The 27,966-nt window shown below is 40.5% G+C and overlaps 1 protein-coding gene across 5 annotated transcripts in view; it reads right to left on the bottom strand.

The window, feature by feature from the left end:
* dlg3 (discs, large homolog 3 (Drosophila)) overlaps window positions 1-27,966 on the bottom strand; it is a 534,760-nt gene that overhangs the window by 482,197 nt on the left and 24,597 nt on the right. For all 5 annotated transcript variants that reach the window (XM_072595179.1, XM_072595178.1, XM_072595175.1 and 2 more), the window contains exon 2: window positions 13,757-13,888. In XM_072595179.1, coding sequence (XP_072451280.1) covers window positions 13,757-13,888 — 132 coding nt within the window. The remainder of the gene's footprint in view (window positions 1-13,756; window positions 13,889-27,966) is intronic.

A 27,966-nucleotide genomic window follows, 5' to 3' on the forward strand; every position in this document is an offset into this window, starting at 1 on the left:
GAGTCATGGGTTTGAATCCCACCATGGCAGATGGTGAAACCTGAATTCAATAAAAATCTGGATTAAAAAAACCTAGCCTAATTGCGATCATAGAACCATTGTTAATTATTGTAAAACCCAGCAGGTTTCACTGATGTTCTTTACATATAGCAGATTTACAAAAATTTTAAAACATACTTGAAACAAACAGAAGTAAGAATACATAACAAGTAGAATTTGCAGGATTTAAGAATCATGACATTTACATAACTTTGTGTCATTTTTTGTTATGTCCTCCTTTAACTCTACAAAGAAAATTTCAATTAAGTCGACAGTCCAGGTGTCACTCTTTTCATTCACTGTACATACAGCGTTCGTTTTCCAAACTTAATCAGCGTTTTCACCAAAAGGTTAAAATAGCTTTTTTGTGTGCCAATCATTTGTCTTTTCCTGATTAAAATCTCTTTTGGCCTTTTTGAGGATGTTAAGATACATTCTGTGTTTCAATACAAATGTGCTGCATTCCAGCACTTGATCTCAGTATACTTTAATACCTTTCATTTGTTTTCCTGATCACATTTCAATCATGTCACATTTAATTCTTTCTGAGCAACATCCATGGCTTCACCATACTATACTTTGACTTGCCTTTTTAACACTTTTAGTCTCCCACACAATTCACAAATGAGTATCTCTCAGGGTAACAATAACTTTAGGCTTTCTTGGCCCTCAAATATAAACCCCTTATAATTGTTGGCTTCCTTATCTATTCCTACTGTAAAAATCTTAGATGCAATGTGTTTGTTCCAAGCTTCACTTCCTAACGTGACTTATCCTGACACTTGTACCAGTGGAACTGGTTTAACACCCATTTAATTAGTACTGTCTTATCTGAAGACTCTAAGCAAAATAATTTCAGAAAGGCCAAAATCCCATCGCCAAGTCACCTTTTATTTACATATAAAGAGTCCTGACTCTAGTACTGACCACTTCAGAGTCAGCTCTCAGAGTACTGGAATCTCTGACACCTTTTTAAAAATTTTACTAAACAATACAGTTTACAAAACAGTTAACATTAACAGCTGCATACAAAGAAACAGCAACTTCACAAGGGAGAGGAGGGGCAAAGCCAGGCCCAAAACCCTACCATTCAACCAGCTTTCAGGAAAATGGGGACAAACCTCAAATTCCACTCTAACACCTTTTTATCTGTCAGCCAGGGCTCCTTGATTGGACCAGGTTAACATATCCAAATCAAGGAACTCAGAGGTTCAGCTGACTGACCTCATTTAATTACAACACTAAGTGTTCCTATTACTTGTAGCAACTTACCATTCTGTTTCTAATAATTGCTTTAACATGCCTTGTTTTATGACATAAAAACATATTGATTTATGATCACTTTTATTTTATATTTTATCCTTTTAGTTAACTGAAACCACGACTGTCTTCTTCTGGAAGCCATATTCTTGGTCTATTCCTCCAGTTATTAAATTGGTAACCATATGACAACTTACAAACACTAAGTTGACTCTGTGAAACATATGCATCTGCAACAACTCCTGCTCTTAGACTTTAGGTATCTCATATTCATCTGAACAAGACTAATCTGTTACTAGAATGCTATTCCTGAATTATTCTATAATCTCAATTTCTCTCAGATTTTTAAAAGTTTTCTCTAACTTCGATGAACAAAACCATTGATCCCATAATAGCCATTTTAAGAAGATAATTTAATAAATGTTCAACTAGGTTTCACCATAACTGTCCTAAACATTAATTCGTAAGCTTCAGGAAAAAGTCAAGTACTGCAATTTTAGCTGTTTCATAATCTGAGGAATGTTCTTCTGAAAAAGAAGAAAACACTCATTGCTTTACTAGTCAGTACACTTTATTGCACAGGAATCCCAAAGATCTTTTGTTGCTTGGACCTTTAGCCATGTCCTCAAGCAAGAGAAAACATCTTTGATTTCATTTATTGTAGTCACATGTACGTATGTGGTATTAAAGAGTTAACTTAAGCTGCTGACCAACAGAAAATTGGATGCCCCGGGGCTAGGGTGGGATGCCTCTGAATTATGGATAGATTGTAAGAAAATTACATTATCTTCTCCTATTATTCAGAGCCATTTACTTGGCCATTTCCTGGCCATTCAGTCATTTATATGGCTATTTCCTTGCCATTCATAGCCATTTGCATCATCATTCCCCATTTAGAAATCAATAAGAATGTTATAGTTGGAATTCTGACTACTCCCTGGAGTTAAAAAATACAATTCACACCAGATCTGGCCATTAAGGGATGACTTGCATTACATTGTTTCTGGAGGTGAGGTGGTCATTTTATTGTGTCTTGAGTGACATGTGACTGTGAGGGAGTGACTGGGGGTTGTCTTGTGAGCATTACTTACTGTAATGTAAAGATTTGGATAGCGGAAGGACTGTTTCTTCTGTTCAGAGTGTGTTCCTGAACACGAACGCAACCATGGAGAAGAGTATTCAGGGTTTCTCCAAAGCTTGTATTGTATAGTGCTTAATAAAATGTTGGTTGTTCACAGAAGTTGGCATGTTGCAGTTGCATCAAGTGTGTAAGAAGAACCTCAGGAAAAAGAACCTAACATTTGGTGGCAGCAGTGAGATTCCAACATACACGGAGCTTCGAGATGGACTGAATAACTGATCGTCTTGAGTGCCGGTTGTGTAAGACGGATTGATTCCTTTTTCTCTCCTTAATCTATCACTCAGACGACCCCTCATCCCTTAGGACTCTGTGGTGACGAAATCTCTGAGGTAACTTATACATTTGCATGCCAACGAGTTTGCTTTCAGAATCATAAGTTACTGGGAATTCAGTTAAAGTCCGCCAGGAAAAGGAGGTTAAAGCCCTCTAGGTAAAATGGCATTAAAGTCCCCCAAGTAAAAGGGGTTTTGAGTCCTCTTGTGGTGAGGTTTGCGGTTCCGGAGCAGTGTGTAAAAATCAAAATCTGCTGTGTCTGCCTCTATCACCCTGCCTTAGACTGGTTATTAAGAGGGGAGATCCCGCATGCGAAAGTCAGGACACTGAAGTGGGTGTAGAAACTACAGACACGAGGTTTAAGGCTCTGGATCATGAAAAAAAAAGAAAAATTAGAAATTAGGAACTGCAAAGTAAAATATCAAAACAAAATTTGGGTACATCTTAAAGTTGTTGCCTTTATCCCCCACACCTCCCCTTAGAAGTACTTTTAGGACGACATGGTGTCACCGGGAGCTTTGCCTGGGTTTTTGTTATGGAAGTCTCAGTTTCTGGGCAGTGGACTTGACTCTGTGAGTCCTTCTTCTGGGGGAGGGGAGTGGCATGGACTGCAGTGCCAGGTGGTCCACTGTGAGGGTTTTCTCCAAGAGTAATTTCATCAAGAGGATGTGCAAAAAAATGAGAAATGGTGAAATTAAGGTTGTACTAATACTTGACTCGACAAAGGAAGTTTCAATATAAATTACGCCATACTGAAAATGTTTGATATTTAAATATTTTGGTCTGTTAAAATACTGGTTCAGAAAATATCAAAGTAATCATTTTACTTTATTTGAATACAGATCTTTATACAATGTGTTTTGTGGGCTACATAATACGGCAGATTTTGTTTTTTACATTAATATTATACATTAGGTCCTTTTTAAAATGATCAAACATGTTGGATATCCCGAGGCTAGGGTGGGATGCCTCTGACTTACAGATAGATTGTAGGAAAATTACATTATCATCTCCTATTATTCAGGGTTATTTACAAGCCCATTTCCTGACCATTCAGAGCTATTTACATTTTCATCCCCTATTCAGAAATCAATAAGAAAATTACAGCTGGAATTTGACTACTCCCCTAAAGTTACAAAAAAAGTACAATTTACACCAGATCTGGCCATTAAGGGATGACTTGCATTACACTGTTTCTGGAGATGAGGTGGTCACTGCATTGAGTCTTGAGTAGCATGTGACTATGAGGAAGTGACTGGGGGTTGTCTTGTGAGCACTGCTGACAGTGATGTAAAGATTTTTTTTACAAAGGAAAGACTGTTTCCTTTATTTAGGGAGCTTCCCTGGATACACCTCGAAAGCATGGCAAAGAGTGTTCAGGGTTTCTCCAAAGCTCATATTATACTGTGCTTAATAAATTTTGGTTGTTCACAGAAGTTGGCATATTGAAGTTGCATCAAGTATGTAAGGATCTCAGGAAAAAAAAGAACCTAACATGTAGGTCCAGTGAAAAGCATTGTTTTGTGAGCAGTCCAGGCAGATTGCAGCAAACAAGGACATACAGATCATAGGGTGCTTAGACAGAGCAAGGCATACATGGTTACAACTGCACAGGAGGTGCACAGAGGAAGATCAACATTAGCAAGATCAACATTATTTGAAGTTAGAAGGGTGCATTCAACAGTCTAATAATAGCAGGGAAGAAGATGTTCTTGAATCTGGTGTGTGTGTGTATGTTACATGTACCGAGGCACAGTGAAAAGTTTTGTCTTGCGAACAATACAGGCAGATCACAGAGTTAAGTGGCATAGATAAGTAAATAATAGGTAAACAGCAGCAAAAATAAGAACACAGGTACGGGCGAAAGTTAAGAGTTTGTGAATCCATTCAATGTTCTAACAACAGGAGGGTAGAACCTGTTTTGAAATCAGCTGGTGCATGTTTCAGGCTTCTGTACCTTCTCCCCGATGGTAGAGGTTGTAGAAAAACATTGCCAAGGTGGGGTGGATCTTTGAGAATGCTGGCGACCTTTCCATGGCAACAACAAGTGTAAATAGAGTCCATGGATTAGAGGTTGGCTTCCATGATGGTCTGGGTTGTGAATACAACTTCCTGTAGTTTCTTACAGTCCTGGGCACAGCAGTTGCCGTACCAGGCCATTGTGCACCCTGACAATATGCTTTCTATGGTGCATCTATAAGATTTGGCGAGGGTCTTTATGGACATGCCAAATTTTCTAAGCAGTCCTTGATTCTTCTTCATTGAATTTAGGGACAAAATAAAGATTTTTGGTCAAATCTAACTTCTGAATGGGATTTCCCTTCTCATCCAAATTACTGCACTCTTTCGCTGCCTATATCCTAAGCTTTTCTTTTTCTAGTTCGTGCTTCCTGATTTTTCTCTCTCTTTGAAATTCAATTTCAAGCATATGCCTTTCTATTTCTAACTCAATCTACTTTATCTGTATCTGAATTCTAGCTGTGTTCCACATGGGTTCTTCTTCCATTCCAGATATTGTGCTATTGCCTCAATTATATCTGGTCCCTTAACTGTTACTTTTATTCTAATTTCAAATGTCTTGCTAATGCTTTTAAACTAGTCTTAGTAGTTGCTTGCAACTCATTCCAGGATAGATCCTCCTTCTCCAGAAAAGTCACAGCAACTGACAAAGCCATTTTGGTTTCCAGTAAGTGTAATCAAAGTCATAACATGGATTTCATTGCACTTGTGAGCAACGTTGGAGCTCACAGATTGAAAGGGACAATAGTACAATCATAGAGTCATAGAGATATACAGTACGGAAATCGACCCTATGGTCCAACCCGTCCATGCCGACCAGATATCCCAATCCAATCTAGTCCCACCTGCCAGCATCCGGCCCATATCCCTCCAAACCATTTCTATTCATATACCCATCCAGATGCCTCTTAAATGTTGCAATTGTAATAGTCTCCACCACTTCCTTTGGCAGCCTATTCCACACATGCACCACTCTCTGCGTGAAAAAGTTGCCCCTTAGATCTCTCTTATATCTTTCCTCTCTCACCCTAAACCTATGCCCTGGACTCCCCCACCCCAGGAAAAAGACCTTGTCTATTTATCCTATCCATGCCCCTCATGACTTTACGAACTTCTATAAGGTCACCGCTCAGCCTCCAATGCTCCAGGGAAAACATCCCTCGCCTATTCAACCTCTCCCTATAACTCAAATCCTCCAACCCTGGCGACATCCTTGTAAATCTTTTCTGAACCCTTTCAAGTTTCGACAGGAAGGAGACCAGAATTACATGTAATGTTCCAACAGTGGCCTAACCAATGTCCTGTACAGCTGCAACATGACCTCCCAACTCCTGTACTCAATACTCTGACCATAAAAAGAAAGCATACCAAATGCCGCCTTCATTATTCTATCTACCTGAGACTCCATTTTCAAGAAGCTATGAACCTGCATTCCAAGATCTCTTTGTTCAGCAACACTTCCTAGGACCTTCCCATTAAGTGTATAAGTCCTGCTAAGATTTACTTTCCCAAAAGGCAGCACCTCACATTTATCTAAATTAAACTCCATCTGCCACTCCTCAGCCCATTGGTCCATCTGGTCAAGATCCCATTGTAATCTGAGGTAACCTTCTTCGCTGTCCACTACACCTCCAATTTTGGTGTCGTCTGCAAACTTACTAACTATACCTCTTAAGCTCACATCCAAATTATTTATATAAATTATGCAAAGTAGTGGACCCCCACCGATTCTTGTGGCATTCCACTGGGCACAGGCCTCTCGTCTGAAAATCAATCCTCCACCACCACCCTCTGTCTTCTACCTTTGAACCAGTTCTGTATCCAAATGGTTAGTTCTCTGTGTAACACGGTTACAAATTGTTCTGAGTTAATGGAAATAGAGAATGCTGCTTACTGTGTGTTCTTCCAACTTGAGGGATGTTTAATATTTATCACAAGTCTGAGCAGACTATAATGACCTTGACCTTAGTAAGGAGACAATTCAAAATTTGGGGACTTTATAAAACTTGTATGTTTTGTGAACTGTGAGCAAGTTTGTGTAGAAATCCAAAAGGTTGGTGCACTAGCCAGATAAATAGCAGATGAAATTTAATGCACAGAAACGTGCAGTGATTAAATTTTATCTCAATTTTGACGGTAAAAGACAATAAATATTAAGTATATAGAATAGAGAGTGCACAGCTTGCCCTGCCATGGTGGCTCTTTCTGCTCCCTATTATTCACATGGCTGGACCTCCAGTTTCCAACCTCTGACACACAATGTCCAATGCAATTCAATGGTTCCTGTTCCAGAAAGTTGAATTGGAGCTCTCAGACTAGAAAAGGCACATGGAACGCGGGCACTAAAGTAATGCACAAAGGTGACTGCTTGTTTTGGAACATGGTATGGCTGGATTTAAATATCTGGCTTGGCAAAGACAGATTTGAGATTATGTTTGTCGGTGATACAGTCAAATGATTTGATTACATGCAACCATGTCTAAAAGTGACTCTGAGTCGACTCCTCGTTTCTTATTTCTCTTCCTCCACCTGCTGCTGATCAGCTACTCACTGTATAGTTGGTGACAAGAGCTCTAACCTAATGATGGAAAAAAGTTGCACAGTATACCATAGACCACCAAGAATTTTGACAACCAGTTTGTCAAATACTATAGAGGGGCCCAGCTGATGGAATCATCCTTTTGTAATGCTCTATCTTCTTGTACATTCTTCAAGGCAAAGACGACCATGCTCCTTATCTGGAGAATTTGGTAGGGTTTGGTCAGTAATGAGATGACTGCTAAGGCTGACCTGCACAAACAGGACTGGTTCTGGGCAAGCTGCTGGTTCAGAACATCCTCTCTTTGCATATTTTCTTACTTGATTTTGAAGGATGGTGTACCTTTCTTTTATTTGATTTTATCAGGTGAAACGATTCTGAGTGAACTTTTCACCAGGACTCAAAGCCAATACGAAACTCCTATGTGAAGCCTTCAGAATGTTCTTATCGCATTTCCTTTGACTGCCATGAGAACATGGCCAGAACCTGAGGTCCCCATAGAATATTTACTTCAGTAAGGAATTTTAAAAGGAGATCCTCAAGGAATTACTCCCAGTACTATGGGCTAGTGAGGGTAGGAATATGAGGATAGGGTAGATGAATGTGTGGCTGAGGAGAAGGTGCAGGGGAGAAGAGTTCACATTTTTGGATTATTGGAATCTCTTCTGAAAAAGCAGTGACCTGTATATGAAGGACAGATTGCACCTGAATTAGAAGGGGACTAATATACTGGCAGGGAGGTTTGCTAGAGCTGCTCAGGAAGAGTTAAACTAGGAAGGTTGGGTGGGGGGGGGGGGGGGGGGGGGGAGTGGTTAGGACACAGGAAAATATTGAGGAAAGCGATCAGTCTGAAACTGATACAGTTGGGAAAAGGAGCAAGTCAAAAGTCAGGGCAGGCATGAACAAAGCAGAGAACAAGGTGATAAATTAAACTGCATTTATTTTGATGCAAGAGGCCTAACAGGGAAGGCAGATTAACTCAGGGCATGGTTGGGACTGGGATATCACAGAAATTACAAAGACATGGCTCAGGGATGGACAGGACTGGCAGCTTAATGTTCCAGGATACAAATGTCATAGGAAGGATAGAAAGGGGAGCAAGAGAGGAGGGAGAGTAGTGTTTTTGATAAGGGATAACATTACGTCTGTACTTAGAGGATATTCCTGGGAATACATCCAGGGAAGTTATTTGGGTGGAACTGAGAAATAAGAAAGGGATGATCACCTTACTTGCATTGTACTGTAGACCACCTAATAGTCAGCGGGAAATTGAGAAACAAATTTGTTAGGAGGTCTCAGTTATCTGTAAGAATAATAGATGGTAATGGTAGGGGATTTTAACTTTCCAAACATTGACTGGGACTGCCATAGTGTTAAAGGCTTAGATGGAGAGGAATTTGTTAGGAGTGTACAAAAAAATTTTCTGATTCAGTATGTGGATATACCTACTAGAAAAGATGCAAAGCCTGATCTACTCTCGGGAAATAAGGCAGGGCAAGTGACTGAGTTGTCAGTGGGGGAGAACTAATTCTATTAGTTTTAAATTAGTGATGGAACAGGATGGACCGGATTTCAAAGTTAAAGTTCTAAATTGGAGGAAGGCCAATTTTGATGGCGTCAGGCAAGAACTTTCAAAAGTCGATTGAGTACAGATATTCACAGGTAAGGGATGACTGGAAAATGGGAAGCCTTCAAAAATGAGATAAGGAGAGTCCAGAGACGGTATGTTCCTGTTAGGGTGAAAGGAAAGGCTGGTAGGTATAGGGAATGCTGAATGAGGTTTTGCTCAAGAAAAACAAAGCATGTGTCAGGTATGGACAGGAGAGATCGGGTCTCTTAAAAGAGCATAAATGAGGAAGGAATATACTTAAGCGGGAAATCAGGAGGGGAAAAAGGGGACATGAGATAGCTTTGGCAAACAGGGTTAAGGAGCATCTAAAGTGATTTTATAAATGAATTAAGGACAAAAAGTTAACTAGGAAGACAACAAGACCCCTCAAAGAGCAGCAAAGCAGCCTATGTGTGGAACCACAGATGGAGGAAATACCAAATGAGTATTTTGCACCAGTGTTTACAGTCGAGAAGAACATGGGAGATACAGAATGTGGGCAAATAGACGGCGACATCTTGAAAAATATCCATATTACAGAGGTGGTGCTGGATGTCATAAAGTGCATAAAGGTGAATAAATCCCCAGGACCTGACCAGGTGTACCCTTGAACTCTGTGAAAAGATAGGGAAGTGATTGCTGGGCACCTTGCTCAGATAGTTAGATCATCGGTAGTTACAGGTGAGGTGCCGAAGACTAGATATTGGCTAATGTGGATACACTATTTAAGAAAAATGGTAAGAAAAAGCCAGGGAACTATAGACTGGTGAGCCTGACATCGGTGGTGGGCAAGTTGTTGGAGTGAAACCTGACAAACAGGATTTACATACATTTGGAAAGGCAAGGGCTGATTGGGGATAGTCAACATGGCCGCATATATGGGAAATCAAGTCTCATGAAATTGATTGAGTTTTTTTGAAGTAACGAACAGGATTGAGGATTGAGGAGGGCAGAGCAATGGACATGATGTATATGGACTTCACTAAGGTGTTCAAACAAGGATCCTCATGGTAGACTGATTAGCAAGGTTAGAACGCATGGAATACAGGGGGAACTAGCTATTTGGATACAGAACTGGCTCAATGGTAGAAGACAGAGGGTGGTGGTAGAGGGTTGATATTCAAACCGGAGGCCTGAGCCCAGTCGTGCACCACAAGGGTCGGTGCTGGGTGCATGGCTTTTTGTCATTTATATAAATGATTTGGATGTGAACACAGGAGGTCTAGTTAGTAAGTTTGCAGATGACACTAAAATTGGAGGTGTAGTGGACAGCAAAGAAGGTTATCTCAGAGTACAACAGGATATTGATCAGGTGGGCCAGTGGGCTGAGGAATGGCAGATGGAGTTTAATTTAGATAAATGTGAGGTGCTGCATTTTGTAAAGGCAAATCAGAGGAGGAGTTGATTAGGTTACTTACTGTGTGGAAACAGGCCCTTCGGCCCAACAAGTCCACACCAACCCTCCCAGACCCATTCCCCTACATTTACCCCTTCACCTAACACTACGGGCAATTTAACATGGCCAATTCACCTAACCTGCAAATCTTTGGACTCTGGGAGGAAACCAGAGCACCCGGAGGAAACCCACGCAGACATGAGGAGAATGTGCAAACTCCACACAGGCAGTTGCCCGAGGCAGGAATTGAACCCAGGTCTCTGGTGCTGTGAGGCAGCAGGGCTAACCACTGTGCCATCCATTGTTATACACTTAATGGTAAGGTCCTAGAGAATGTTGCTGAACAAAGAGACCTTGGAGTGCAGGTTTATAGTTCTTTGAAAGTGGAGAGTCACTGGTAGATAGGATAGTGAAGAAGGTGTTTGGTATGCTTTCCTTTATTGGTCAGAGTATTGAGTACAGGAGTTGGGAGGTCATGTTGTGGCTGTACAGGACATTGGTTAGGCCACTGTTGGAATATTGCCTGCAATTGTAGTCTCCCTCCTATCAGAAGGATGTTGTGAAACTTGAAAGGGTTCAGAAAAGATTTACAAGAATGTTGCCAGGGTTGGAGGATTTGAGCTACGGGAAGAGGTTGAGTAGGGTGGTGCTGTTTTCCCTGGAGCATTGGAGGTTGACGGTTGACCTTATAGAGGTTTATAAAATCATGAAGGATACGGATGGGATAAATAGACAAAGTCTTTTCCCTGGGGTGGGGGATTCCAGAACTATAGGGCATAGGTTTCCGATGAGAGGGAAAGATTTAAAAGGGACCTAAGGGGTAAGATTTTCACGCAGAGGGTAGTGTGTGTATGGAATGAGCTGCCAGAGGAAGTGGTAGAGGCTGGTACAATTACAACATTTAAAAGGCATTTGGATAGGTATATGAATAGGAAGGATTTAGAGGGATATGGGCAAAGTGCTGGCAAATGGGACTAGATTAGGTTAGGATATCTGGTAGGCATGGATGAGTTGGACTGAAGTGTCTGTTTCCGTGCTGTACATCTGAGACTCTAGTGCCACGTTATAAGACTGGTTACAAGACCAGTCCAATTCAACTAATTCTGATCTATCACAGTGCATATGGTAGTATGACTTCCACTCTATCCATGGTACCCTCATATGTATGATTTGCACACTGGGGATATCAACTGCATGGTCAGTGGATAGATCTTGTTTTCTCGAAACCACCTTTTCATTTGTCGCAGTTTTTCTCAGAATGGACATCCTGAACTCAGAAAGCAATGTGCATGCACTCTATGGCACCCTGCACTAGAAGCGACTTTGCAGCCCTAATGAAACCAAATGTTATTCTGTCTGCTGCTACCAAGACAGGATGAAATATAGTCAACTCTCTTTTAACAGAGAATCTCAGTGTCCTCCCTTATGCAGCATTGAGTGGTCAATTTAAGATGCTGCAGTTATCTCCAGCACTAGCTGGGAGGGAGCTAGACACATAAAAGTCAGTTATGACAATTATCTTTACGGTCAATAACAATATAGCCACAACCCTAAGGTGAAGTTGCTGCAGGTGACAGATTTCAGCAAACAAATTCTGAGCGATGTATATACACCTTGCACATAAATTCCAGTTTAGACTTGGGTGTGGGAATTGCTACTAAATACTCTGAGTGATTATTGACAGTATAACAAGTAGATAGACCAAGACTGGTATTAATTGATTAATTAGTTGACTGGATATGTATAACATGGGAACTGATGGGACTGGTAAGTGTGGAAGGAGCTGTAATGTTGAGTAGTTAATAAACTCTAACCACAAAGAAAGGTGTCTTGGTTTTTATCTCACCAACTGGCTTGGATCTAGATTGACAGTGGTAGCAGAGGAAGGTTGCCTAAAGGTCAAAATTAGAACTAAGTACTCTCTTCGGACAGAAATTATAAAGTGGAGTCACTTTTGGAGAAGAACGGCTGAAACCAAGTGAAAAGTGTTTGGATATGACTTCACACTAGGTTCTATGAAGCTGAGTCTATGATCAATAGACGTGTGGACACAAGTTATATTTTTACCAATAGAAAAGCAAGGTATAGCCTTGGATCTGACCCTTCCTTTAAAAAGCCAGGACTGCAGATGCTGGAGATCAGAGCTGAAAATGTGTTGCTGGAAAAGCGCAGCACGTCAGGCAGCATCCAAGGAGCAGGAGAATCGACGTTTCTTTCCTGAAGAAGGGCTCATGCCCGAAACATCGATTCTCCTGCTCCTTGGATGCTGCCTGACCTGCTGCGCTTTTCCAGCAACACATTTTCAGCTTTAAAAAGCAAGATCAGGCATAAAGTATTGTCACAGCTAGAACCTTGCCAACTGGACACCAAGGAAGGTTTACAAGTTCTACTAAAACTTTTATGGACAGCACGTTTAAGAAAGACAATCTGTACATGTAAATGAGGCATTTTCAGATTTCAATAAATGTTAGAAAGTAGGAAGAATCTTCAATAAATTTTAGAAAATAAGATTTATATTCTTTAGAAGATGATAGAATAGATTTGAAGAGACAATATGCAAGATGGCAAAATTTATTTTGGAGATTTCTAATTGAGTGCTTGCCATTAAATTATTTTACACTGCTAAGGTGTTGAACAGTTAGAAGTTCAGAAAAAAAATTCGACTGCCCACTTCAATGGTAACCCTCAGAATATTGAAAGGGAGGGAATTCAGCAATGGTAATTCTGTTGAATGTCAAAGGACAAATGGTTGGATCCTCACTTGACTTTTATAGCTGGCCATTGACTGGCACCCATGTGACATAAATATTACTTTCCACAGCCTGGACATTGCCAGGTGTTGTTGCATATGGATATAGGTTAGCACAATATCTGAACAGTTATAAATGGTGCCAAACATATTGCAATTATCAGCAAATATCTCCATGTCAGACCTTATGATAGAGGGAAGATCATTGTTGAACTTGCTGAAGAACAGGGAAAAAGTGAGTACTGCAGATGCTGGAGATCAGAGTCAAAAAGTATGGTGCTGGAAAAGCACAGCAGGTCAGGCAGTATCCAAGGAGCAGGAGAATTGGCGTTTCGAGCATAAGCTAATGAAGAGCTTTTTGACTCTTGCTGGAGAACAACCTATCTGAAAGTACATGCTGTGTTTTAAATAGAGCTGGTGGGACAGTGGGGTAAGTAGGTAGGTAGTTAGATGTTGTTGGATATTTGCTGCATTAACACTGATTGACAACATGTCTTGTCTTCTTCTAAAACACACTAATATCCTCATCAACATGTCATCAGATGAAACTCACACCAAAAGTGCACATATATGCAGCAGACAGTGTGTTGGCCACTAAGACACCTCACTGTTCCCAAGAAACACCTTCTAGTCAGAAACTTTTATCTGATTTAAATACGCAAATTGCTGTGCTGTTCAGAAAGTTCAAACTATTAGTTAAATCTAATTTAACATATCATAAGAAGAATTACCTAACAGTGCTTGGAACAAGTCACTTTTTAAAATGTTTGTGACTTTCTCGATCGCCACTCGGAGCTGTTCTGCCTCTAGTTCTGGAAGGTTCATGCCATACTTTGCAAGTAATTGCACTGCACGCTCAGTATCTACAAAAAAAAGCATAAACAGGATGCTCTAGGTAGTTTCATTTATCCAGTACATTCACAGGACATTAGGTAATGGTAAAATAGTTAGAAATGAATCACTCAGACAATCTGGAACGACATATTCCATAATAAATTAAACACTTTCTGCAACTACTTACCATGGCAAAATCTAATTTTATCATTCAAACTGTGAAGGCCTTTTTATTAAACAGAACATATTTACAGCAATCCTTATTAACAGAATAGTAATATCCATAGCAGTAACCTTAAACTACTTTACATTCTTCATAAGGAACCTGTGTATGCTGCATTGAGAAATAAATGGTTTGAGGAAATTTGTTTTAAGTTTGATAGCCCCAGAAAAAGAAAAAATAGTTGTCATTTCAGACGAAAGTATTTTGTTGCATAACTAGGATAAAGAAATTTAAACTTAGATCAATTCAAGTTGGAACTGAGGCGATTAAGGAATAATACGCGAGGTCTTCAGAATTATCTGGTAAAAAAAATTACTATTTCTGCTGATCATTGAGACAACAGTAAGAACAATAAAATATGAGATCACTACAAAAGTAAATAAACCAGAGAACAAGAAAAAATCCTTAGACATACTAGAATGTGAGTGAGATATTTGAACCTCAATTATTTTGGGGAAAATTAGCCAATTGCTTTATAAAGGAACATTAGCAGGTTTGGAGACTAAGCAAAAAAGTGGAATTTGACCAGATGACTGAAGTAGAGAAAAGGACCAGCACAGATTTCCATAGAAAAATATCCTGAATCTGTATTGTTATGTACCATTTACTTGTCACGTAACCTGTAACTCTGGGAAAAAAATCCGCACTTGAAACATTTAACTCTTTTCAGATACTAACTGACCTGGTATTTTTTTCTGTTTTTTTGGGCCAGAACACCAGTCTTATATCAGGTTATATCAGGAAAGATATGGGAATAGTGACACCATATACTTACGATGTAAATCAGAAAATAAACATGATAGGTTACATTCAAAACCATTATAACGACATGCAGAAACAATTGCCAGGGGAAAAATGTTTGCCTATTTGAATACTGTCTATGACTGAAGATGCCCTGTCATTTCACATAAATAGTTTTCATATTTGAAACTGATTCAATTAGAATGTGCGTAATTCTTCATGACAGAGCTAACCTGTCTGTTGTAAGAGATTCTTTACTATTTTATAAAAGCTCAAATGTACTCACAACACAATTCAATGATAACAGTTCTGTATAATGGAGTATCTTGGTAATAAATAATGCCATAATTGCACAGAACTTAAGTGGGACCTCCACATTAGGTATTTGCAAGTCCTATGCAATTTGTAATGCAACTTCCTCTCTCTAATCTGCCATGGCTGTGACCCAGCCAGCAGACAGATTTGGTTTGGAATGCTAAATGGTGTTTTGTCAGCAGACACCAGCAGAAAGCATGGGAAATGACACAGTCCTCCATTGGTAAATTTCTACTTTAGCCAATGGCAATGTTCATTTATTCCAAGCTCTCTTTCTCATTACAAATGCAAATTCTTTGGTGGAAGGAATTGAATATTTGGCATAAAAACGGCACATCTGGTTTGTTCCTGACATGTCCCTCAAGCCTTCAATAACTGGTCAACATAATGATCAAAGTACATCAGATCAATGTGGTAGACATCCTCTACGTTTGCACACACTTCGTCAATCTGGAAGGCAAGTGTTTGGTCCTGTCTCTTTCCAGGGTTCAGCAGTCTTTTCTCTTTGACATAGCCATCTAACTGCCAGGCTTTTACCTGACCTCACAGTTATAATGTTACATCTTAATGAGTAATCATTGAGTTGAGAATGTGCCTTTCTAAGTAGCTTTGAACAGATCATTTCAGAAGGGTAATGGTCTCTCTCTCAACTGTAAACAACTTGCTGAATAAGCATGTGTACATGTTAGCAATCCCAAAGGTGAATAGGAGAGTTTCATACTCAGTAATCAAATAATCTGTCTGCATGGTCAATAGATGTTTATTGATCCAACTGGTTTTTCGTTAAGAAGAAAATATGTACTAAGGCCTTTATGATATTGTCTACTTCTCGTAGGATTATAACATTGAAGACATGATTCAACTGATGTGTTTGGTTCATGGATGAGCTTCAGACCTTGCCTGTCCTTGCCTCCAAACGATGTGCTTTTATAACTAAAAGTGCTGCCCAATCAGACTTAGAATTATGAAATACAAGCAGGAGCATGCCATTTGGCCCATCAGGGCAAAAGTGAGGACTGCAGATGCTGGAAATCAGAGTCTGGATTAGAGTGGTGCTGGAAAAGCACGGCAGGTCAGGCAGCAAACGTTGAGCAGGAAAATCGACGTTTCGGGCAAAAGCCCTTCATCAGCAATTCAGCTTAGGCTAGCTGGTGTCTTGGACAAGGAATAAGGTAACATTATTCAGAAAAGACATACTTAAAGAATTGTGTTTTTAACAGAAAGAGAGAAGCATTGCACTAAGACCTGGAAATTGCTGTATGCTTGTAACTATTTTGCAGCTGTAAAAGTTTAAGGTTCACACTTTCGGACCAGACAAAGGGTAAAAGTAAACAGCACAGATAAATTGAGGGGGGGTAGGGGTGCTGGGAAGAAGGTAGCAAAGAGTACAATGGGTGGATAGAGGTGAGTGGGGATGAAGGTGATAGGTCAGAGGAGAGGGTGGAGCGGATAGGTGGGAAGGGAGATAGGCAGGTAGGACAGATCGTGAGGATGGTGCTGAGCTGCAAGTTTGGAACTGGAGTACGGTGGGGGAAGGGGAAATGAGGAAACTGTTGAAGTCCACAATGATGCCCTGGGGTTGAAGTGTTCCAAGGCTGAAGATGAGGCATTCGGTGAAACTTTGATGGATGTGGACGGCTCCTTTGGGGCCTTGGATGGAGTTGAGGGAGAAGGTGTGGGCACAGGTTTTGCAATTCCTGCAGTGGCAGGGGAAGGTGCCAGGACGGGAGGGTGGGTTGTTGGGGTGTGAGGACCTGACCAGGTAGCCACGGAGGGAATGGTCTTTATGGAAAGGGGAAAGGGGTGGGGAGGGAAATATATCTCTGGTGGTGGGGTCCATTTGGAGGTGGCAGAAATGTCGGCGGACGATGAGGGGTGAAACCTTGATGGATGTGGAAGGCTCCTTTGGGGCCTTGGATGGAGGTAAGGGAGGAGGTGTGGGCGTAGGTTTTGCAATGGTGAAACATTGATAGATGTAGAAGGCTCCTTTGGGGCGAAACTTTGATGGATGTGGATGGCACCTTTAGGATGAAACATTGATGGATGTGGAAGGCTCCTTTGGCGTGAAACTTTGATGGATGTGGAAGGCTCCTTTGGGGTGAAACTTTGATGGATGTGAAAGGCTCCTTTGGGGCTTTTGCCCGAAACATCAATTTTCCTGCTCCTCGGATGCTGCCTGACCTGCTGTACTTTTCCAGCACCACTCTAATCTACACATTTGAGCCATCAGTCCACTTCCACTTTTCAACATGATCATTGTTGATCCTATGTCCAAATACCCTGTACCCCATATCCATGGATTCATCCTCATCTCTCTACTACTTATCTCCTCACAAATCTCCATTAGGTTTGTCAAGCATTATTTCCCTTTCAAAAATCCATGCTGATTTTGTGTAATACTGTTCATATTTCCGAGAGTCTTGTGATCACATCCTTTATAATAGATTCGAGTATTTTCCATACTACTGATGTTGGGCAAACTGGTCTGTGTTTCTCCCATATTCTTGTTACTGAACCTCCTGTAAACTTTTGTCCTAGTGCCTCCTAAGTCTTCAGGCCTTGCACATGTCTAAATTTGCCAGATATCTTCATGGTTTGTAAAGAGTCTACGGTTGCTACCCACTTTATTTTGCTTATGTGTCCTGGCTATCTCATCAAGAATTATTCCAGACACTAAATATTTTCTCTGAGTTAAAAAATGGTTATGCACCCGCATCCACACAGCAACACCAGTCTCTAAACAGTTTTCCTTCAATTTCTCTTGTAGATCCCTCTGGAACATCAACCATGAGTGTACAGACAATAATCAACTCCATAATGGATTCTGAGAGCACTGGATTTAAAGTTGCATTCTTTTGCTTTCTGTCTATGACTGCTGACAAAATTATCGGGTTTTGCCAATTACTCACTCTAAAACTTATTCTCACTTTGAGCTTACCTTGTAATGTTTAATCATAAATTTGCAAGATTCTTCTGGTCAGATTTAGGCAGCCAGAGAATTTATTCTACCTAGCCCTTCATTTTCTACCATACGTTTGATTTTTATGGCACCTTTTTTTGCATCCACAATTTCATGATCTAAAAACATAACCACATTCACTGTTTGAATTACTTGAAATCCTCTGGAATTTTAGTTCATCTCAGGGAATTTGGGTACTGTGATTTCAGCCTTCAGTCACCTTTTTCCTGCAAAGGAACTAGCCTTAATACTGGAGCTGATGCTAGCTGCATTGGTGCAATGAGTGGTTCAAGCTTACAGATGGAAATGACTCCAGCAATGGGATGGTTAACATTGTGCAAATATCGCAATTAATACAATACTGCAACAGGATCTCCAGCTAAAACTGAAGCAAATTTTGTATTGCTGTATGGGGGCTAAACAAGGGCATGCCAAGTCAATGTTAATCTTAGGATGGAATCTTAAAGGGGTCTCAGTGACCTAGATATGGCAAGGCTTTGAGGCAGAATTGGATGAGAAGTCCAATGAGGTTTATCACAATGTTGGGAGCATCTTGCTCTATCTTTTATACTTTTGACAACAGGCGAGGCGAGTTTCTTGATAGGCAGCTGTGTTACAGCAACACAGAAAAGATTTATCCCATGCAGTAATCTGTGTAACTTCAAGAGGCCAAGAACTGTTTAAAGTAAACATTAACAACTTTATTTCTTAAAGTATAACAGAAAATGATTAACTAACAACTATTTACAACTCCTTCCTCTATCCTGTCTTTTACTTTCCTTTCTATAATACTAGTCTAATAAAACCCCCGATAAAGATGTACCAAAAATTCAAATTTTTAAAACCATCGAGGTGTTGAATCTTATCATAATATCTTCCTTGGTCGCCTTTTCGTTTTAGGATTTCTGTTACTGATCAATAAAGCTTTTGAGCTATTCTCCGGCAGTCTGCTGATGCTGGTGACTTGGCAGTTCTCCTCTCAACTGTTCAATTTTCCGTGGTCTTATACTCCCAAAACATTGAATTGTGTCATTGGCTTTTAAGATGGTCAACATCCTAAATTCAAACTTGATTGGAGTTTTGTATTTTTTGGGGTATAATTTAAACTGATTGGCCTAATTCAAATCTGTTTTGTTGTTTCCAGGCAAGCAGCTACCTCAGCTACTGGACCAAAAGGTTACATTGTATCTTGTTCAGAACACCATATCTTCATAACACCTCCCACCTTAAAAACAATGAACCATCTTAATGAAAAGATGGCTTCATTTTTTTCTATTCTTTAAACACATTACACTAATATACAGATAACTTTAATCTAAATTCATCTTAACTTCTTCCCATATAACTGTATATACACATTAAATAAATACAAATCTCATCGAAACTTTATCAGTTAAATCCGCGATAACGCATCTGCAATTACATTTTTACAATCTGTGACATGTATGATTTTTAAATTAAAAGTCTGTAATGCAAGACTCCAACAAAATAGCCTCATATTCCTGTCATTAAAGCATTCTAAGAATGTAAGCGGATTATGATCAGTGTACACAACATTGTTCGTGACATACACATTAAAATATTGGAAGGCCAGTAACAAATTCAATAGTTCATTTTCGATTATGGAGTATTTCCTCTGGTGGATGTTGATCTTCTTCGAAAAGTAAACAACTGGCAGTTCAATCCCATCTTCATCTTCCTGTAGGTGTACAGCATTGATGGCGACTATAAAAGGTTTTGAAAACTTTGGTATAGTTAAAACTGGGTTGGTGATTAATATTGATTTCAAATGGTCAAATGCCTCCTGGAATTGTTCTGTCCATCGAAACTTTGTGTTTTTCAGCAAATCGGTTAACGGTGCCACTACACTGCTGAAGTTTTGAACAAACCTCCAATGGAATCCACTGATTCCTAAGAATTGAAGCACCTCTTTCTTCGAGGTTGGTCGTGGAAATTCCTCGATGGCCTTCGTCTTTGCTTTCCATGGGGTCAACTTTCCATGACTATTGTTATGTCCCAAGAACATCAACTCTGCTTTCGTAAATTCTGTTTTATTTAATTTTATCACCCATTTTGCTTCTTGTAGTCGTTCAAAGAGCTCTGCCAACTGTACCATGTAATCTTTCCAGGACTTACTAAAGATCACTACATCGTCCAAATCGACTGCACAGTTTGTTTACCCAGCCACAACTCTGTTCATGAGTCTTTGGAACATGGTGGGTGCTTCCTTCATTCCAAAGGGCATCACTTTAAATTGATATAGCCCATTTGGGGTTACAAACGCAGAAAATTTTTTCACCGACACTAATAAAGGTACCTGCCAGTAACCACATATTAAGTCCAACTTGGTGATGTAACTGGCTTGTCAGACTTTCTCAAAACAGTCCTCAAATCTAGGAATTGGATATGAATCATATTTTTAATAGCGTTGACTTTCCAATTGTTCACGCAGAATCGTTGAGTCCTCTCCGTTTTGGGAACTAAGATGACCAGCGAACTGCACTCGCTCTGGCTTAGTTCGACGATGTCCTCATTGTGCATGGCCTCCACCTCCATCTGGACCTATCTGGCTTTGACAGGATTAAGCCGATAGGGGTATTGTTTTATCGGAGCAGTATTCCCTACATCTACGTCATGTACAATAGCATTAGTCCTTCCCATCTGACTTTTACATACGACTCTGTTCTATGCTCCTGAGACAGATAGCTTATTAATCTATGCCACTTCTTAAAGCCTTCTTCATTTTTTAATCTATTTTGAGGCACATCAAAATCCATATCATCTGGATTTGATTCCTCACTCTGCAGGGCTGTAAGTAACATCTATTTCTCCAGTTATAGAGTCATAGAGATGTACAGCATGGAAACAGACCCTTCCACCCAACCCATCCATGCCGACCAGATATCCCAACCCAATCTAGTCCCACCTGCCAGCACCCGGCCCATATCCCTCCAAATCCTTCCTATTCATATACCCATCCGAATGCCTCTTAAATGTTGCAATTGTACCAGCTTCCACACATCCTCTGGCAGCTCATTCCATACACGTACCATCTTCTACGTGAAAAAGTTGCCCCTTAGGTCTCTTTTATATCTTTCCCCTCTCACCCTAAACCTATGCCCTCTAGTTCTGGACTCCCCGACCCCAGGGAAAAGACTTTGTCTATTTATCCAGTTCTTCCTCTTTGGTGTAATACGGCTTCAACATATTCACATGACATACCCAATACCTCTTTTTTTCTATCTGGCATCTTTACTTTCACCTGACTCAACTTTTTCTCAATTTGATAGGAGATCCCTTCAAAGCCAGGTTTAGTGGTCCCCATTACTGGTAATAGTACTAACAAGACATACCCTTGGGAGAATGTCCAAGTCTCAGAGCTTTTATCTGTCACCTGCTTCATTCTACACTGTGCCCTCTTTAGGTGCTGTTAAGCTAATTTACCTATTCGATTTAATCTCTCTTTCACCTACGATAATAATCTAAGCGTGAGATCTCCAACTTCAGTGCTGGCAATTTTTCTTTCATTAATTTCAAAGGGCGTCTCACTTCATGCTTGAATATGAACTCGAAGGGAGTGAACTGAGCAGATTTATTTGGGGTATCTCTAATGGCAAACAATACGAATGGGATACCTTTATCCTAATCATTCGGGTAATCCTGACAGTATGCTCTCAACATGATCTTCAAGGAGTGATGCCACCGTTCTAAAGCTCCCTGGGATTCAGGATGATATGCACTGGATTTTAAATGCTATATACCTCAGCTACCCATAACCTCCTTGAACAGCCTAGCAGTAAAATTTGACCCTTGGTCTGACTGAATTTCTCTGGGTAGCCCATACCAGGTGAAGACAGCTACTAACTCCTCTACCACCTTTTTTGCCTTGATACTTCGTAATGGAATTGCCTCTGGAAATCTGGTAGACAGATCCATGATGGTTCTGGATTAGTGGTGCTGGAAGAGCACAGCAGTTCAGGCAGCATCCAAGTAGTTTCAAAATCGATGTTTCGGGCAAAAGCCCTTCATCAGGAATAAAGGCAGTGAGCCTGAAGCGTGGAGAGATAAGCTAGAGGAGGGTGGGAGTGGGGAGAAAGTAGCATAGAGTACAATGGGTGAGTGGGGGAGGGGGATGAAGGTCAAGGAGGAGAGGGTGGAGTCTTTCATACCCCTCGGTGACCTCCTACCGGTAGTTCATGCGCTATTTGTGACAGCTCCTGGTGCAACAGAATCTGGTTGCACTTCAGCCCATTTCTCCTCTGCATTAACCTGCCATGGTCTCCATTTCCATCTTAGGATTCTATCTTTCAAATAAGAACCTTCCAGAATATTCTTTGTCTTCTTTTCAGAGTACACATCTACATATATATCTTTTATCATCTTATTTTGCTGTTGCAAGTTCCTCAGCCTTTCAGGACTAAAGACTTCTGTCTGACTCTCTGCCTGTTCAGGTTTTTTTCTGCACCACTACATCAAACAGGCTGTCCGCTAACTGAACCTCAACTCCTTCATCTTTCTCTTTACTTTTTGCTTCATGCTGTGACTTACGATAGTGGGATCTGGTTGCTACATAGTCTGGGAAAGTACCAGGATATTTCTGTTTTAACTCCTCAGTTTCTTGGGCTTCCCCCCAACAAAGGGTGTCACTCCCACCTTGGATCCTGCAAATTATTCCCAAGAACAAACTGAATTCCTGGAACTGACACTCAGTCAATCACTCCCACTATAACTTCCCCAGACTTGAGTTGGCACTCCAACCTGATCTTACATAGGGGAATGCTAAATTTCTGTCCATCTATCCCACAAATTACTCTGCACTCAGGTAGCAGATCAGAAAGAGTGCATATTCGTTCATCCCTTACTATCAGCAACTAGTTAAATCCTATATCGCAAAATTATAACTTCTTGTCCTTCTCCTCCTGTTCATTCTGAGTAAACTTTACCCATTGAGGCAAAGTCTTTGTAAAGATCAGGTACCCAGCCTCTGCCTAGGCTGTGCACTCTCCAGCAGCTCCTCGACACTTCTTGGGGTCTCCTTTATTGCTTTCACTAATGCGACTGGCTTAGCTTCTTTTACCACATCTTTTCCCACAGTGCCTTTCTTCACCGCCCAGCACTGTGACTTTACATGTCTCACTTTACCACAGTGGAAACACCTGAGGCCTTTCATCTCCTTTCCACCCTCCTGGACTTCTTTTTTATCTTGTGGTAAATTCTTACCAGTGCTCTCTACTCTTGGTTTTGTAGTGCAGAATCTCCCCTTCTCCCAACTTCGATCCCTCACAGAATGAAATTCTGGCGAGAAGCTTGCCTCATGCACCAACATGTATTCATCTGCTAATTCTGATGCCTTTCTCACTTCCTGAATTTTCTGTTCCACCACGTGAATTCTTACCATCTCTGGAAGTGAGTTTTTAAACTCCTCCAGCAGAATAATCTCTCATAGAGCCTCAAAGGTCCTATCTATTTTCAAAGCACACACCCATCTATCAAAATGACTCTGTTTAGTTCTTTCGAAGTCAACATAAGTCTGACTTGGTTCCTTTTTGGTGTTTCTGAACCCCTGTCTATATGCTTCTGGCACCAATTCATATGCACTTAAAATAACATGTTTAACCTCTTCATAATCTCTTAACACCTCATCTGACAATTGGCAAATACCTCACTAGCTCTGTTGACCAGTTTAGTCTGAACTAGTATCACCCATAAATCTTCCGACCATTCCATCTGCCTCGCCAATTTTTAAAATGAAATAAAGAAGGCTTCAACATCTTTCTCATCAAAATGTGGCAGAGTTTTGACATATGTGCAAATATATCTACCTTCTCTTTTAATCTCTATCCTGTTACCTTCATTTTGCTGACTAAGTCGTAACTTCTCAAGTTCAAATTCTCTCTCTTTTTCTCTCTCCTTTCTTCTCTCTTTGCTTAGCAAAGAACCTTCTCTCTTACTCTTTCCTCTCTCTGTCTTCCTCCCTTTGTTTATCTTCTAATTCCATGTCTGTTTCTCTAATACACCTAAGTGTTTGAGTAACTCCCTTACAATTTCAGCTTTACTTTTGCATTTGGTTAAACCAAGTCTAACTTATTTGCTAAACTTTCTAAGCAAATTTGAGAATCATCTTCAAATCCCAAAATCTCTTTAGCAATTTTAAGAGCCATTTCCCACACTTCTAATTTAATCAATCACAAGTCACTGAAATTAAACAAATTGCCTCACTTAAGTTTTATTTAAAGATCTAGGACACTAACTTGCAAGTGTTGAAATCTGCTGGGATTTTTTGTATCACCAAATCATCTAAACCAGTTCAAATCCCAATGATGAGCCCCCAAACTTTTACGCCAAGGGGTAAACCCTCCTGCTTAATTTAAACCAGCAACACAGAAAAGATTTAGTCCATGGAGTCATCTGTTAAAACTCGAGAGGCCATGAACTATTTCAAGTAAAAATTAACAACTTTATTTGTTAATGTATAGCAGAGAATAACTAATTAACTATTTATAACTCCTTCCTCTAACCTATCTTACTTTCCCTCCTATAATACTAGTCTGATAAAACCTCCGATTAAGTTTTACCAAAAATTTAAATTTTCAAAACCAGCCAGATATCAAATCTTCACTTTATATCTTCCTCAGTCTTCTTTTCTTTTTCTTCGGGATTTCTGTTTCACAAATTACGGATCGATAAAGGTATCTTTAAGTGAGCTATTCTCCAGGCAGTCTGCAGATGCTGGTTGCTTGGCAGTTCTCCTCTCAACTGTTCAATATTCTCTGGTTTTATACCCCCAAAGCATCGGATGGGGTCATTGCTTTTAAGATTGTCAATGTACTAAATTCAAACTTGATTGGAGTTTTGTATTTTTCGGGGTATAATTTAAACTGACTGGCCTAATTCAAATCTGTTTTGTTGTTTCCAGGAACCAGCTATGCCAGCTCCTGGACCAAAAGGTTAGATTATGTCTTGTTCAGAACACTTAGTGCTGTCAGGTAGTTCTGCTAGCTTTTAACTCTGTTAAAGGTACAGTAGACCCACAGTGAGTTGCCTATTAAGGGTGTGTATAGCTTGTTAAATGCCTTTTTAATGGCTCGACTGGCCTCATTAATGTTCAGCATCCTATCTTACCAAATGCACCGAACAAGCTAGACCCAAGAAAATCCAATATGGAAATCAGAGTTGGTGCCAGCTAAGTTCTGCCTACTGCTTACTCTGAAGAACTTCCATGTTGAAACCAGGCTAGGCTCCCACTGTGCACTGACTACACACACTTTTCATACATGGACATCAGTATCCAACATGTGCCTACCTGTAAGAACTCTCATTGTACATCTCCAATCCACTTACAGAAAATTACTTCACCTCGGGCTACACTGGGAACTATCATTATAAGACATAAACAAGGACACTGTACTCTCAGGGACTCCCATCCAGCTCACCAGTTCAAACCCACGCTTTTCGCTCACTGTCACAATACTCTCACACACTGCACCTGCCTGGATGCTCACAGCATCCCTGTGTTGCATGGACGTGCTTGCCTTTTTACATTTTGCCATTTATGCAGAGATACCAAATTCATATGACATCTATCTTGCTGCTTAGCACAGACACAAAGGAAGGAAGTTTATCATGGTTGTCAGCAGGCCTCAATCAAATTAAGGGGATCAGCCTTCATTCAGGGACATTCTAAGTCAACAGCAGCCTCTGATTCAAGTCCAAGGGCTTTGACATAGCCAGCCTTTTATTCAAGGCAGTCAGTCATAATGCTTTCCATGTAAGGGATGAGGAGCTAAATGTTAGGCTGTCCATTACTTGTCTTGTTTCTGCCCTTCTGGAGGCTGTTTTCCTCCTGGAGTGAGACAGAGGCGATATAAAAGTGGGTGGCATAGCTGTTACTTTTGGAATAGGTCAAGTGTCCCAATTAAGAAGATAGTGCAGAAGGTATGCAGGATTAGTGGTGGATGAGAATGAGTGAGGGAAGATGCAGCAATAATAAAAGAGGTAGAATATGAGTCTTGGTGGGAGGTGGTTACAATAGCTTTGAGTGTGAGGTATCAGAGAAGATGATAGCACTTATGCAGTCCAAGTTGAGAAGGTAACTGACCTTCTTCCAATACTGCTGTTTATTCCTCCAGACAGCTGAGACTGCACTGACCCCATGGCAACCTCAGACCAGGATGGCATGATCTGGTGTCATGGCCTCCACTGCTGGTCATGAAAAAAAGAGTAAGTCCTGCCTCTGCACCACCTTGTCCATCTAGGAATGGAGTAGTGCAACAGTGGGTCTGCCAGTTTCTCTCCATCTAACCTGTTCAGGGTAAATGTCAGGAACTGTGCAGGACAGCTCCAGGCTGACTGTGCTTTTCTGGGCGTACAATGGGCTTTTAAAGATGATGCAGACGGAAGGAATGCTGATGCATTCTGGGATATCCGCTGAGTGATGAATTGTTGTGGAAATGGCCCATGGGTAAAATGGGGCCTGAATTGGACATGACAAACACCATAAGGGCAGAGTAGTAGTTAACAAGATGATTTTGCTAAGGTACGGCAAGAACATCATTCGGTCTCGCGATGGAGGTTTCTTCAAACAACTCAATACAACTCGGACATTGGGGGCAACAAGATGTAAGATTTAACCCTCACTAATTATAACTGCTTTCTTGGTGCATCAGCAATACTCCTAGATATCAGAGGCTGATTTCAAGTTCAATCCATTGCCACTGTCCCCTGCTTTTGTGTTATCTGGAGCTTTAGGCTAATACAGTCAAAGGTTTTGAGGTTGAGCACAGAGTTTTATGGGGTACTTCTTCTCACTTCTCATCATCAGTCATCTTGAATGTGCAGGACTAGAACAATAATTTAGTCTCGTTAGTGACAGAACAATAACTTGCAATTCCTCTCTGGCCACAGGAAAGATGCATAAAACAGCCAATGTGGTACCAATATTCAAGCACAGAGCAAGGGATAAACCAGGAAACCACAGGCCAGTCAGCCCAACCTCACTGGTGGGGAACTGTTTATAGGTAATTCTGAGAGAATGAATTAATCTGCATTTGGAGAGGTAGGGATGAATGAACAACAATTGGCATAGTTTCGTTAAGGGGAGGTCATGCCTGACCAAATGATTTACTTTTTTGAAGAGGTGACCAGGTGTGTAGATGAGGACTAAGCATTTGATATTTTGACTTTAGCAAGGCTTTTGATAAGATCCTACATGGGATATTGATAGCAAAGATGGTAGGATCCAAGGAAATTCAGCTAATTGAGTCCATAGTTGGCTGAGGGGCAGGAAGCCAAGGATGATGATTGAGGAGTGTTTTTCTGAATTTAAACCTGTGTTCGGTGGAGTCCTGCATGGATCATTGGTGGGGCCCTTGCTGTTTATGGTATATATAAATTATTTAGACCTGAAAGTAGGAGGATTGATCAGCGTTTGCAAAATGACACAAAAATTGTTTGGTTGGTAAATAGTGAGGATGATAGCCTTAGATGGCAGGAGGATATCATAAGGTAAAGTTGTAATAGTCGCAGAGGACCGCATAGCTGCTCTTCCATTAGAAAGAGATGACTAGCAAGGAATGAAGGTGAGAAGGTATGAACTTCATGGTGACTTTAGCTGGTACAGATATTGAACTATGCTATTACAGTTACTTATGGATAGGCATAAGAGTAGTGCTCAGGTAAAGTACTACATTGGGGAAAGGCAAACTATGGCAATATTAGGTAGGAATTGAAAAATGTCAATTGAGACTGCTGTCTCAGGGTAAATCCGCATGCATCACGTGGGAATCCTTTAAAGGCCAGTTGATTACAGTTCAGAAACAGCATGTTCCTCTGAAAAGAGAAGGATATGGATGACAAGATGCGTAAGTCTT

Source organism: Chiloscyllium punctatum, chromosome 25 (genome assembly GCF_047496795.1).
Source record: "Chiloscyllium punctatum isolate Juve2018m chromosome 25, sChiPun1.3, whole genome shotgun sequence".
NCBI classification, from domain to species: domain Eukaryota; kingdom Metazoa; phylum Chordata; class Chondrichthyes; order Orectolobiformes; family Hemiscylliidae; genus Chiloscyllium; species Chiloscyllium punctatum.